Here is a 13796-nt window from a genome sequence, read left to right as displayed (position 1 = left end):
AAGTACTTTGGCATACTATACATATATGGAGTATAACTCCACATTCTTGTAGTTATACAAGATGTGGAATTACATGGATTGTGTGTTCATATATGCATACAAGAAATTAATGTCTGATTCATTCTAGTATCTTTCCTATTTCCATTTCCCCTCCCTACCCTTCATTCCTCTTTATCTTATCCAAAGTACTGCTATTCTTCCCTAGCCTCATTCCCTTATTGTGAGTTAGCATTCACATATCAGAGAGAATATTTGGCCTTTGGTTTTGGGGGATTGACTTATTTCACTTAGCATGGTATTCTCCAGTTCCATCCATTGACAGGCAAATGCCATAATTTCATTATTCTTTATGGCTGAGTAATATCCCATTGTGAATATGCATCACATTTCCATTCATCTGTTGAAGAGCACCTATGCTGATTCCATAGTTTAGCTATTGTGAATTGAGCTGCTATAAACATTGATTATACTGAGTCACTATACTATACAGATTTTAAGTCATTTGGGTATAAGCCAAGCAATGGAATAACTGGGTCAAATGGTGATTCTATTCCAAGTTTTCTGAGGAATCTCCACACTGCTTTCCAGAATGGTTGCATCAATTCATGGTCCCACCAGCAATGTGTAAGTCTTCCTTTTTCCCCCCATCCTTGCTAACATTTATTGTTACTTGTATTCTAGATGGCCATCACCTTCTTAACCACATCCTTTCATGGCAGAAAGAGTCAGAACTCTCTGTGGTCTCACGTATTAGGACAATGTTACCTTTTGTGAGCTCTCCATCCTCAAAACCTAATCACATCTCTACCATCCCCTTAGGGGCTAATGTTTCAGCATAAGAATTTGGGAGAGACATAAATATTAAACAATCCCAAAGTACTAATTTGCATTTCTAAAATTCATGTTAAACAGTTGTGCAAAGTGACTCGTTCATAGCTCTTATTACAGTGTTCTGCTATTTCTGAGATAAGTACATGATGGACATATTCATAAAGAAGGTGATATTCTCTAAAAGAGTCCACTAAGAGGAATGGGAAAGTTATATGAGAAAGAGGGAACAACGGGTGTAATGTGCAGAAACAGACAACATGTACTTTTTATAGTGAATAGATCATTCCAGTTATATCATAAAGCATAGAAGGAAGAGGTGGCCAATCAAGGAGGTCTTGAATGTCAGCCCCACTCAGGTGGTCTCCTTCAATCAGGGGTTGGCAGAACTATGCCTGCCCACTTCTGTTTGAACCATTAGCTAAGGATGGTTTTCTATTTTTAAATAACTGAAAAAAAAATTAATCTAAGAATGAATGTCTTGGGACTATGTGAAAGTCATGGAGAATTTAGGTGTCAGGGTTTATACATGAAGTATCACTGTCAACCACTGAGCTCATTCCTTTGCATGTGACTGATAGCATATGGCCTGCAGGGCCCAATGTGTATAATCCAGCCCTGTACAGAAAATGTTGCAGACCCTAGCCTTAGATATAATCTTATTTTAATACTAAATTTCATCATCTTTGGTGACTACAAGTTCAGAGAATGCTATTTTTTAGTTTGGGTTAACAATATGGCGGACATACTGCTTCTTATCTTCATGTCTCTGACATAGATTTCCTGACAGATGAGAAAGGGACACCCACAGGTCCCACAGTAACTCTGTGTGGCTTCACTATCTATACCTTTGGGACTCGTGTTTGATTTCCAGGGCTTATTAATCCTAGTTATTGTTTGCTATTGTGGACTGCAAAGCAATGAACTTTGGTTGAGTTTCCAAATACATATGTAGTCTCCAACTCCATGTAGTTTGAAGCAATAAAGAGATCTGTTGAGACCGCACCTTTCTTTCCCCTTCCTCTTTCTCCTCAAGTGTCTTTTCTTCTTGATGTTGATGTTGTTTTTTCATAAGCCTGCTAATTAAATCTGATAGTTGTGGAATGTATTACTCACATGGAAATCAATAATGATAAAGATACACAAATTAAAATTTTATTACTAAAAATATTTTCTTCAATTTGTTTAACAATCCTATCCATCACAGTACTCCCCTTTCTGAAAACTCCATCTCTGTTTTATTCTGATATGCTTTGAAAATACTTTTATGTAGCAATTCCTTTTGTCTGCAATCTTGATTCATAGCCTTTCATATGAATTCTTTTATTGCTCTATTTTCATAATAGCTTTTAGGCAACCAATCATTGTGCAGAACACTGTGTTTCTACATGAGCTTGTGGCATCCAGATGTCTATGCCTCATATTGCTGCCTTTCAGACAGGTTTAAAAAAAATTAGTTGCTATAAAATAATTGCATTCTCTTCTGTAGTAAATTTTAAATTATTCTTTCATAAATGAGACAAACTTTTGCTTAAGTATAGAAAGACTTGTTGTCCTTTTTCAAACTGCTGAAAACCTGAAAGAATGTCTTCAAGGTTGTTCTGCATTTCATATTGATTTAAAAGAGATGACAAATGGGATTTTTTAGACACTTCTTATTATATATATATACACATAATGTTTGAATATGAAATTTTTCTTCAATTAGTCATTTTATAAGGAATAATAAAAGAACAAACTGAGGTTGTTATACAAACTACCAACAAGAATTTTTAGATTTCTCAGTAAATCCTTCCAAGTAAGAATGCTTTACTTTAGCGCTGTGGATATAGCTCAATAGTAGCACAAGGCCCTGGGTTCAATCCCTAGTTCTAGGAGTGCTTTTCTTTCTCCACAGTAGTTTCCAAAATAAATGTTGAATTTATGTATAGGCCCCAGAAAATTTCACTGACCGGGTTCAGTTTATCAAAAGAAGATTTGCCTCAGAATTATCTGATGAACGTTATAATGCATACTTGTGACTCATTCTAGTTCTGGAATAAAACCCTCTTGGAAGGGGCTAGGCATGTTAGGAATAAAAGTCCTCTGGATAGAACCAGGTTCAGACAACAAACAAAGGGTGTTTCATGAAGGTCATGGCATTTGCTTTATGACCCTGTTTACCATGTGCCCTAGCATTTCTATATGAAACCTCAGATGAGACTTTAAACATTTTTATTTTTGTCTTTGTTTTCATTCTGGAGAAATTCTATAAATTTTTTTTGGGGGGGTCAAGAATTAAAATACATTTGATTTTGTTTCATCTCCCATTTCCCACTTGACTATTAGGTTCTCTGGGCAAAAGGTATAGTTCAATTTTAAGGCTTTTGTGGGCTGAATGCTGCATTCTGTTCTCACCCCCCGACCCCCAGGCAATTCAACAAGAATTTATTGAGCCTCCTCTGTTCACCAAAGCATAACAGGTGCTTGTGGTAATAGGGATGAACAAAACCAGCCAGGTTGACAATCTAGTGAAAGAGAGATAAGTACGCATTTCAGCAAGTGTTCTCTGGCCTGTATATTGTAAACTTTTTGTGTATTGATTTATGTGTTTTCCCTTTATATTAATGAGACATGAGCCATGGAATCTCTTTATATAATATTTGTGATATCATTTGTATGCCCATGTATAATTTGTATCGATATATAAATGCATCACTATACATAAAAGAAGTATATAGTTTATATACTATAGTATCTCTTATATACATAATATAATTTATATATCCCATTTTTATTTCTTTAGGTACATTTTAAAATATATTTTGCTTGAGATCATATGTTTCAGGGCTAAGTTGGAATATGCATGCCCACCTATGTGCCCACACATGGTGGGTAAATTTGGATTACGAATCTCAGCATTGCACATTGGCTCATTTTTTTCAATGATTTCTGTCCAGTGACTATAATTAAATATCATTTAACCATATTTCTTTCAATTTCTTTATTATTATTAATTATTTCTGTTTTACCTCATCAAATATATTTTGGAACAGTCTTTCAGTGGTGAGATTGAGAATGTCATAAATTGCTGCTGTTTTCTGGGTCCATTGGAGAAAGACAAGGTTATTGTCACATATTATATATAGAATTATTATTTTAGTCGCAGATGATGCTTCACTTACTAGTCCTTGCCGTCCTTTTAAGCTCCTAATGTTTTGTCCCGTTCACCATCTTTAAGAAACATTTTAGCATGCTAATCCTCTTATAAATTTAAATACAGAGTGAAGATTCTGGAATGTAACTGTCAATCATCTAAAAAAAATAAATAAAACGAGAGTGTATGTTAATAGAGAAATAATGAAGGTAGACATGACAGGTGCTTCCTGGAGAAGAATCAGATCAGCAGTGTTTGCAACCTGGTCAGCCTCACTAAATCCCACCTGCTGCTGAGGCTGCATACTTGGTCCAGCCGAGCTCAGGATCCTCATGTAGTCACCCTGAGTCACTGACCTTATGAACAATGAGAAATTGAAAGGAAAGCTGTTTTTCTTCCTTTTTAACACATACCTTGAGTTGTGCCGATGAATTACATGGTCGAGGAACATGTTTGTATTGATGTCCTATTGGAAAATAGTTTAGAATCTGGTGGGCTGTCTTACAGATAACATTCTGAAGTCCTGAGTCTGTCCCTGAGACGCACGGCAGCAGAGTGATTAAGTTAGCTCAAAAGCACTTACCATGGTCTGGGAGCCAGGAGAGCACAAGGACTGATTGGCATTATGACTTATTATTTGTGAATGCTGATGGTGCATATTCATGGCAGAGTCCTTTCGATGCTTATTGACATTCATAAATGAAAAGGCTCTGCTTTGCTGACTCTCTAATTGGTAATTTAATTTCTCTAATACCTTTCTTTACAGGAACTGGATTTTGAAGCCAAAACAAGTTACACACTACGAATAGAAGCTGCAAATAAAGATGCCGACCCCCGGTTTCTAAGCTTGGGGCCATTCAGTGACACAACCACCGTGAAGATAATTGTAGAAGACGTGGATGAGCCTCCCGTGTTTTCTTCACCCTTGTACCCCATGGAGGTCTCAGAAGCCACCCAAGTTGGCAATATCATTGGCACGGTAGCCGCTCATGACCCAGATTCTTCCAACAGCCCTGTGAGGTAAAAGCTCATTTTCTACTATTTTCCATCAAATGTCCCTGAATTCATGACACATGTTCTCATGTTATGATTCTTTTTTCTTCACAGTAAATAAAAACTAAGTATTTAAATGTAGGGATCTGTTCTGATCCTGGTTCAGTTCCATAGCAGCAGAAGTGAACCAGGATCAGAACAATCCAATATTTTACCAATTCCAAAATGTCACCTGACTACCCAGGGCCATTGTTCAGCAGCAGTGTTTTTTAGGCACCCGTTGTTACCCACAAATCATAGCCAGTGTTTTTACTCAAATATCCTGAACGTCTTTCAAAACAAACTGTGTGTGGCTGTGACAAGCATGTCCTAGTTGTAGGGTGGATATGAAAAGGTACAGTGGAAACTATTTAAATTAGGGATTGAGTTTTGAACAAGTCTTCTTCATATTGGTCTATTTGAATATTATTTTATTGTTTATAATTATAAAATAAGACGATACGTTTTCTATGCATAAAGACTATTTTAAATACCCTTCCAATTCTCTTTTATATAGAATAGACACATGGTCGCAATCCAATAATCTCTTCAGGCATTTCAAAATATCTTAGTATTCCTTTTTGCCCTTTTTACCTACAGTTTACAGTCTAAGATCTGTCTCTGTGTTGGTGTGTTTGTATGTGTGCATGTGATAAATGATTCTTATTTTGGGGGGGTGGTGTATATTATAAACAACACAGTTGAAAAGAGACAGGTACTGTATTAAATTACCTTGAGTTTGTAAGACACTTAACTTTTCAATATGAAAATGTGATTTTTTCAAGACAAAAACCAAATTTAGATTTCATTGATATTCAACAATGGTTAGTGCTTTAGAGCTAAATCTGGACATTACTGAAAGTCGGCATGATATATAATTTACATCACTCTCATCTCCTGTGTGAGACCATTTTATGTATGTCACAGATTAGTTTGCTCCTTTTCTTCTCTTTCCTTCACATTAATAGAGCCAAGTACTGAATGCCATGAAGTCAGAGTGTCCCTATCTGTACTGTAAATTGGAGGCAAAGGGATGCCAGCGCTCCTTCATGTGGTGATCTTTAACCAATCTAAGAATGTAGTCTGTCCCTGATACAACTGTGAGTCACAAATGCACCACACAGCTCCAGAGGATTGTGTGACTTCTTTTCAAATCACTTAACATAATGGAGAGAAAGACAGATAGGCATTTCTAAAGTTTTTTGAGAGTCTGATAAAAGAGGCACACTAATGTATGGATTGATTACACTGATATTTCTCATCTTGTTTCTTAATTTTTCTTTGCTCACTCCCTTGTGTAGGAGCTCCCTGATGTATTTCTTCCAAGAAATTCTTCTTTTGTTATATTTTATTTGGGAAAAATTCACAGTAATATTGCACATTAAATTGAGGAAAATAAGGAAGAATAGGCCCAACTGTATACGTTTGAGATGAAGTGAGCTCTAGGACTGTTCTTTGTAGCACAGAAAAAGCAAGACTGTTGGTTTTGGAGGCCAAGATCTTCATGCCTTTTATCAGTGAAAGAGTATCTGACTGGCCCTGTCTTTTAACTTGTTTTTATTATATTTTTTTTAAGTAATAAAAGTGACATGAAATTTCAGGTTAGTACTAGCTTACAGCATTATCTCCCAGATAGAGTCATAGACTTTTTTCTCATATGAATTAGAATTGGGGGTGTGTGTGGGGGGCTTAGTAGGGGGTTGTATATTTCCTTGTTTTTTGTGGAATTAATTTCTAGACATATATGTTTAATACCAATATACTTGAAATACTTGTTTATTTTACCCTACTTCCATAAGGTCAGCACAGCAGGCATTCATAGCTAATATTTCTTGTTTTGGATTTGTATCTCAAGTATTTCTCCTCCCTTATCCCATTATGAACACTTTAAGAAGCCCATCCCATCATTTTATAGTTTATGAAGATGTGCTTAACACTTGTGCAGTCTCTGAAAACTGGTTATCTTTCCTACACTGGTATTTTTTGAGGGGCCAAGAAATATCATTTAGTTTCCCCAGTTTCTCTATAAGCCAGCAAAAAGGCAAAGTAACTTTGATGTGTGCAGAATCCCGGGTTTTTGAGATGATCAAATAATAAAGAGGAAGTTAATGATGCTTCTAAATTGTGAATCATGACAAACATTAGCAAGTATTATAATTATACATCACTAGTATTATACTGTGTTTTCATGCCATTTTACTTTAAGGTCAGTAAAGTCGATGAAAGGAGACATATTTCATATGCAACTGTGTTGGGCATTTATATTGAAGATTGTTTGTATTTGCATATATTCCAGTATGCAGACAATATTGCATAGTTTGATGAGTGTAATCATATACAGCACAATCTTGTGAGGTGCAAAAAAAGCTATTTACAGATTGAGATGGAACATGAGTCTTAGCAATTGTGCACTCTGTGCTCCCTACACCTGCAGAATTAGTGTAGTACTTTGACAAATGGAAAGCAATGTTTGTTTTACTGTAATTAATTAAAATTATCCTAATAGTGTTTGAAGTATAAAACAGTCTGGGTTGTTGGATGATTAGTTTTGAAATTATTGGCATTCTTTGTAGAATAACACAGATTCAGCTTATGTCACTTAAGTCTGGAATATGTACTCTTTCATGGGGCAAAAGACTTGAATTGCAGGTAGAAACATATTTACTTGCCTCCATCAAGGCAAAATTGAGATACTCTTCATACATGATCCCTGCTTGCACAGAATTTAAAAATATATTTGCTTTACTAGGAATCAGCCAAAAGCTTTATGTGACTCTTCCATCTGCACCTCTTGTTTCTGAGAAAGAACCCTACGCCAGTTACACCATAACCTTGTCACACTTTACCACTGTAACCTTGTCATTTTGACTGTTCGAAAGTACAATAGTCATAGGTGGAAAGATTAAATAAACCTGGAGCCTGCTGTTGGCCAGAACATAACACCACTGAAAAATACGATACCTTCATTTTTATAATATAGTTTTTTCACCATCTACGTAGCTTTTCTAGACCCCTATTTCATGTACACTTTGCTTTCCATTTTTCCCAAACGTCAACTAAAACTAAGTCAAATCCAAAGGTGAAAATTATATGAAATTTAAAATTACTTTATTAAAAGCAAAAGTAGATATTTAAGTTGTGACTCTGCACCATGTATTGCCAGGAGAATAAGAAATATGCTCCATTTGTGCAAAATGTGTCAATAAGCATTCCAATGTCATTTAAAACTGATTAGAGCAAATTTTTAAAAATTTATATATATGTATGTATATACATACATGTGCATGTATATATATGTGTGTATATACATGTATATGTATATATATAGACATATACTTATATGTATGTATATATATATATAGACATATATGTATGTATATATATATATATATATATATATATATATATATCCTATATACTGAAAAAAAAGTTGATATTTGAGGGCAAGCATGTTTCTGGCTTAGTTTTTAAGTAGTTGTCTACCAGTTCAGGTAAATTTTGGCCCTGAATACTAAAATTAAGCTATACCTATCCAGCTTGCAGACAGATTGTGGTCTGTTTATTCTGATCTTTTTGAATGATAGAAACTTTACTCCTATTTGTCATCTAACATGGTAGGAACTCTAAGAGCAGCCTGGAGACCAGAGACTCTAGACTCATTCTTTATGTCTACACTGGCCAACTGATCAATGGCTTGGCATATATTCATTAATAACAGCTGTGTGAGACACTAGGGAAAATGCTGATAGGAAACAAAAATAAATTAAACATTCCCTCCAACCTCTAAGAACTTACAATCTGGATGAACTAACAAGATCCCATAAAAGTTGAACAATCTTAGGAGGAAAAAAATACCAGTGCTATAGCATAGCAAATTGTGAGGTGAATCCTGATTACCTGGTTTGTGTTCACTGGACACAAAATATCATGAGCAAGGCATTATGGGATGGCAGGGTTTGGACAAGCTTAGAGGAAAGTATGTTTATGTTTTATTTAGCTATATCCTAAGAGCCCAGGGCTCAATTATGAAACCAGCAGAATAATTTCAATAGGCTACAGAGAAAACCCAGAGAACTGTTGATAAAAAATACCCAAGAATTTGAAATTCATATTACAAAAAACCAGATGCAAAAAAGGGCAAGTGAAAAGTAACAGTCATCATTTCAGCATTTCTAACAATTTAAATATCCAAAACATAGTTAGGTAATATTTACCAATAGGTGCCTACTATCTGTCCTCAGATAAAGTCATAAAATTGCACCAGAAAAGACAACATGAAGTACAGATAGTATGAACACATTTGGGGCATTGAATAATTCAGTGTGTATTTTTAAGTAGCCTGTATGAATGCACATGCTCATTATTCTAAATAATTTATGAATATTTGGTTTTCTATAAGATATACAGAGAGCTAGTAATATATAGAAAAGTAGGGTTAACAAAAAATAGCTAATTTAAAAAATAGCAGAAATCAATTCCGGGAGATAATATAAGTTGTTGTGCCCTATTTCAAAATGTTCCTCATTTTAACACAATTACCACTCACTACAAATGTAAAATGAGAGTATATGTTCAGGCATAGTGAAAACAACAAAAAAAATATGCTTTTGTTAGATGAGTGCACTTATTATGCAGAGATAATTTTCAAAATGTGTTAAGTAGGGAATGTTTAATTTATTTGGGCCATTTGTCCTTTTTTTCATTATTTTGTTCAGAATCAAAATAGTGCTCTCAGCAAAGACTTTGGAGTAAGCTTTTGGGAAGACTCCACATAAATGAATTAATTGAAAATTGGGTATTTCTGGATTTGTCCTGAAAGGTATTTTCAGTTCTAAAATACCTGTTGAAACATCAGGTTAGTAAAAGGACAGAGAAATCCATAATTGTTTTCATGTAAATCAAGAATTATATATGAGGTTGAAAGAAGGGTGCTCCTACTTATTTATTTTCTATTGTTCTGTTAGCATAGTTTAATTGCAATCAACAAAAACTGTTCATGAGGAACTTTAAAAAAATTGGAATATATTGAAATAATTGGGTAAAAATCATAAAATCAAAGGACAAGGTCCATGTTTGGAGAATTGAGTAGAAAGGTTGCTCTTTAAATATAAGTAGCAAGAATGAGCAGCATCTGGGTGCAAGGTGCAATAACTGGAGGAATTACCCTAATCTTTTTCTGGTGGCCCTGTGTTTGAGAGTCACAATTCTTGAATAAGAGCTTTTTGGCCTATCATGATATATGTGGCCAACTTTAACACAGAATCTTCTGGGTACCTTGATTGTTGTATCAAGACTGTATGAGATTGAGGTTTATATCCTCAATGGAAAATTGGGTTGCTGTGGTCAAAAGAAGGGGCGAGAATGCCAACAGGATATCTGCTAGTATTATGTACAGACATTCAGTTTATTTTGAAGTAATTTGCTTCTCATTAAATCACTTTAAGGCAAACATTATTATTTTTTCACTACAAATAAACATGCTTGTGGTCACAGTTAACAAACATGGTTCCAGTACTTTAGTGAGACCTATACGAAACCTGGACAGAACTTATTGTATTACACCCAAATGCATGCCCACACACACCAGCCTCAAAATAGATTAAGATTTTCATTTAAATGAATCAGCTGTTTCTCATGTTCATATTTGGCCACACTTATTATATTTTTCTTTCTCATTTTTGGTGTACGGAGGAGGCATTTGTGCTAACATAGCCCACTCACCAAATTAATAGCTGGTGATTAGAGTGTTACTTGTGAATATAAAGAAGACCATTTTAATTGATTTGATGACTTATCAAATAGCTTCAACAATAGTATAAAGCATTTACTTAGAATTCATTTTGTAACAGATGTGCGGAACACTTAAGGTACACGGAGTCATAAGGTACTTTCCTGTCCCTTCTGATATTTAGCTGTAGAAGAGACCTTGTATGAAAACTCATAAACTATACAGTTTTAAATCTGGAAATATGAAATGATTGCCACCCTTCCTCATTTTACAGATAAAGAATCGCAAACTACAAATGGTGAATAAAAGCCCCCAAAAGGTAGAATAGTTTCCTGGTATGGGTGGAGATACTGACCTTGAATTCCAGGAGGTGTACCTTGGAAGTATTTGGTAAAGCCCATGGATCTCGCATTCTGCAGGGTTCCTGAAAAAACATGGCTTCCAGTGTCATTGGAAAGCTGTTCTATAATGCTAGTGGCTGGTCATCAAGCAACAATACAGTGAAAATAATTGGGAGGAAGGAAACCCAGTACAGGATGGCAACATGAGGAAAGGCACAGGCCTTGGGATATGCACAGTTTCATTCATGGATCATCACAATTTCGGTTCATTAGGAATTTAGATAGCAGAACAGATTGGAGAAAGAAATGATTGTAGGTGGGAGGGATTAAAGGCTCATTTCCTGGGAATGGATACTGGAAACATGGCCCAGATAGATGTGTCTCAGAATCTTGGCTCTGCCAACTATCCCTGGAGAGACACCAGAGTCCCCTACTGAAGTACAACAATAAGAGTTCTAACTTGTGTTAGTTAGAAACTGTGTTTGGCAAGGAGCAATGAAGCTTAATACTAATGGCATACTGAGAAGTCTGGAGCTGTGCTCTCCAGGACTGAAAATTGGCCAGAAAATGTCAATAAGGGCCTTGGCTTCTTTTGTCAAACACTTTTTTTTTTTGTTTTGTTGTTTACCTTGCACTTACCAGATGGCTTCCAGATCTCATGCCACTATATTTATGTCTGAGGTGAGAGAAGTGGGAATGGACAAAATTCAAATACCATAAAAACTATTAACTGTCTTCCATTCTTATTTTTCATTGAGGTTCTACCTAACCACTTATTTCACATTTTATTTTATAAAATCTTAGGGAGAAGACACTGTATCTACAAGGGAGATTAGTAAATGTAGCTTTTTGGCTAGTCACATGACTGACTCCAACAGAGGTGTGGTCTTTTAACAAGAATTAAGGAAGATAAGGTATTAGGCATACACATAGGAGTCTATCCACTCATGACCATGTATATGTATGTTGGAAACAAGGAAAATGGTGAACTATGTTCTACATACTCAATATATTCTGCTAATGTGAACTCTTAGAAGGTAGAATAGTTTAGGGGAAAGACTGATGATCTGCTTTGACATATATTGAGCATGCACATGATAAGGTGCGGGCTTATAGAGCCGATTACAAAATTTCAGGAACAGATTTGAGGGTAGTTATCCAGATACAGAGCTGTCTAATAATGAGTTGATAGGACAGCTTAACTGCTGTTGCTGCAAAATTAGGACAGTATTATCTCTAATTGGCCACTCCAATGCACACTAAAGGGGGCTGAGTATTTTAGGATGTTAATCTGTAGAAGCTAGAGGCATCATTGTGAGTCCACACACCATTATAACACCAGAATTTGCATTGAAGTTAGGTTTCTGACTAGGAAAGCACCTGTCTTCCCACATTCAGCTCGGCCTCCAATTAACTAGGCAACAGCATTTCTCAGTGTCCAGGACAGTGGTTGCAGAATTGCAAATAGTGTGGTCCTACAAATTTTTTGAGGGCCTGTCTTCTGGTTTGGTTCAGCCTGTTCTTCCAGATTCTAAGGCAAAGATAAATTTCTTGTTCTGAAAAGGGCCTATGATTTCTCTTAACAAAGGGATTGTTTTCTCAGGCATCTTCCTATGTTAGATAATGCCTCATCCCTCAGTTGTAATTTTTCACATCTATAGATGGATTGGTAGAAATACCTAGCCCTGTCGTTGCCTAAGGAGCACCAGGACTGTTCTGGAGTCTTTCCAAAGTCTCCATTCTCTCCCCAAGTCAGTACCTCATTCTTTCCCTCACACTTGCACCTTATTCATTCCATTATACTTTACCACAGCAACTTTATGGATGCATCCAAAATAGGTATCACTTATTACTATTTTTAAAAATTACTTGTTTATGCGGTGATTTCCTGAAATAGTGTCATTGCAGGTGCTTAAAATATGGCTGAATATATGAATGAATGAAAGGAAGACATAAAAATTTTAAAGTGTCACAAATTGCCAAATCATACACATACCTGTAAATCACACACACACACACACACACACACACACACACACACACAACTGTCTTATTCAGTGAGCTGTAAATGAGGATTAGAGCTATTAATAGCTAATATAATTTATAATTGGAAGTTTTAGAGTTTATAATTCGGAAATGATAGTGATCAACATTTGGATGATAGAAACTTTGGTTTCCCATACTTTTTAAAATATAGAGAGGTCTGGGTTATTTCTATATCCCTAAATGAATAGTGATTTTTCTGTGAGTTGAATAGTGATTTGAGTCTTTTAAGATATTAAATGAATTTTCAACTTAAATGTCTGCTATTCTAATGTGGGAATTTTGGAAATGATGGATAATTGAGGCTTTATTAATGGCTTTGGTCCTATGAAGAATCACAGGAACTCATTTAAATAGACATATGTCAAATTCAAAGTCTTCTGCCTTTAAGAATAAAAAAGCTCACTTTTATTTATTTATTTACTTATTTTTGCCAGGCACAGTGGCACATAGCTGTAATCCCAGCAGCTTCAGCTTGGAAGGCTGAGGCAGGAGGATTTCAAGTTCAAAGCCAGCCTCAGCAATAGTGAGGTGCTAAACAACTCAGTGAGACCCTGTCTCCAAACAAAATACAAAATGGGGCTGGGGATATGTCTCAGTGGCCGAATGCCCTTCAGTTCAATCCCCAGTCCCCCCCAAAAAGTCTTATTTTTTTCATGAAGGCACAAGTACTAGTGATCAATGTCAT

General features: G+C 35.6%; 1 protein-coding gene across 1 annotated transcript in view; it reads left to right on the top strand.

Annotated features, from left to right (window-relative positions):
- Cdh7 (cadherin 7) overlaps positions 1–13796 on the top strand; it is a 107584-nt gene that overhangs the window by 64521 nt on the left and 29267 nt on the right. Inside the window, exon 6 of the mRNA XM_026407485.2 lies at positions 4731–4984. Within this exon, the coding sequence (XP_026263270.1) occupies positions 4731–4984 (254 nt within the window). The remainder of the gene's footprint in view (positions 1–4730; positions 4985–13796) is intronic.

This window comes from Urocitellus parryii, chromosome 13, assembly GCF_045843805.1.
Source record: "Urocitellus parryii isolate mUroPar1 chromosome 13, mUroPar1.hap1, whole genome shotgun sequence".
NCBI classification, from domain to species: Eukaryota; Metazoa; Chordata; class Mammalia; order Rodentia; family Sciuridae; genus Urocitellus; species Urocitellus parryii.
The sequence above is the reverse complement of the archived record's forward strand: the minus strand, read 5'-3'. Positions and strand labels throughout refer to the sequence as shown.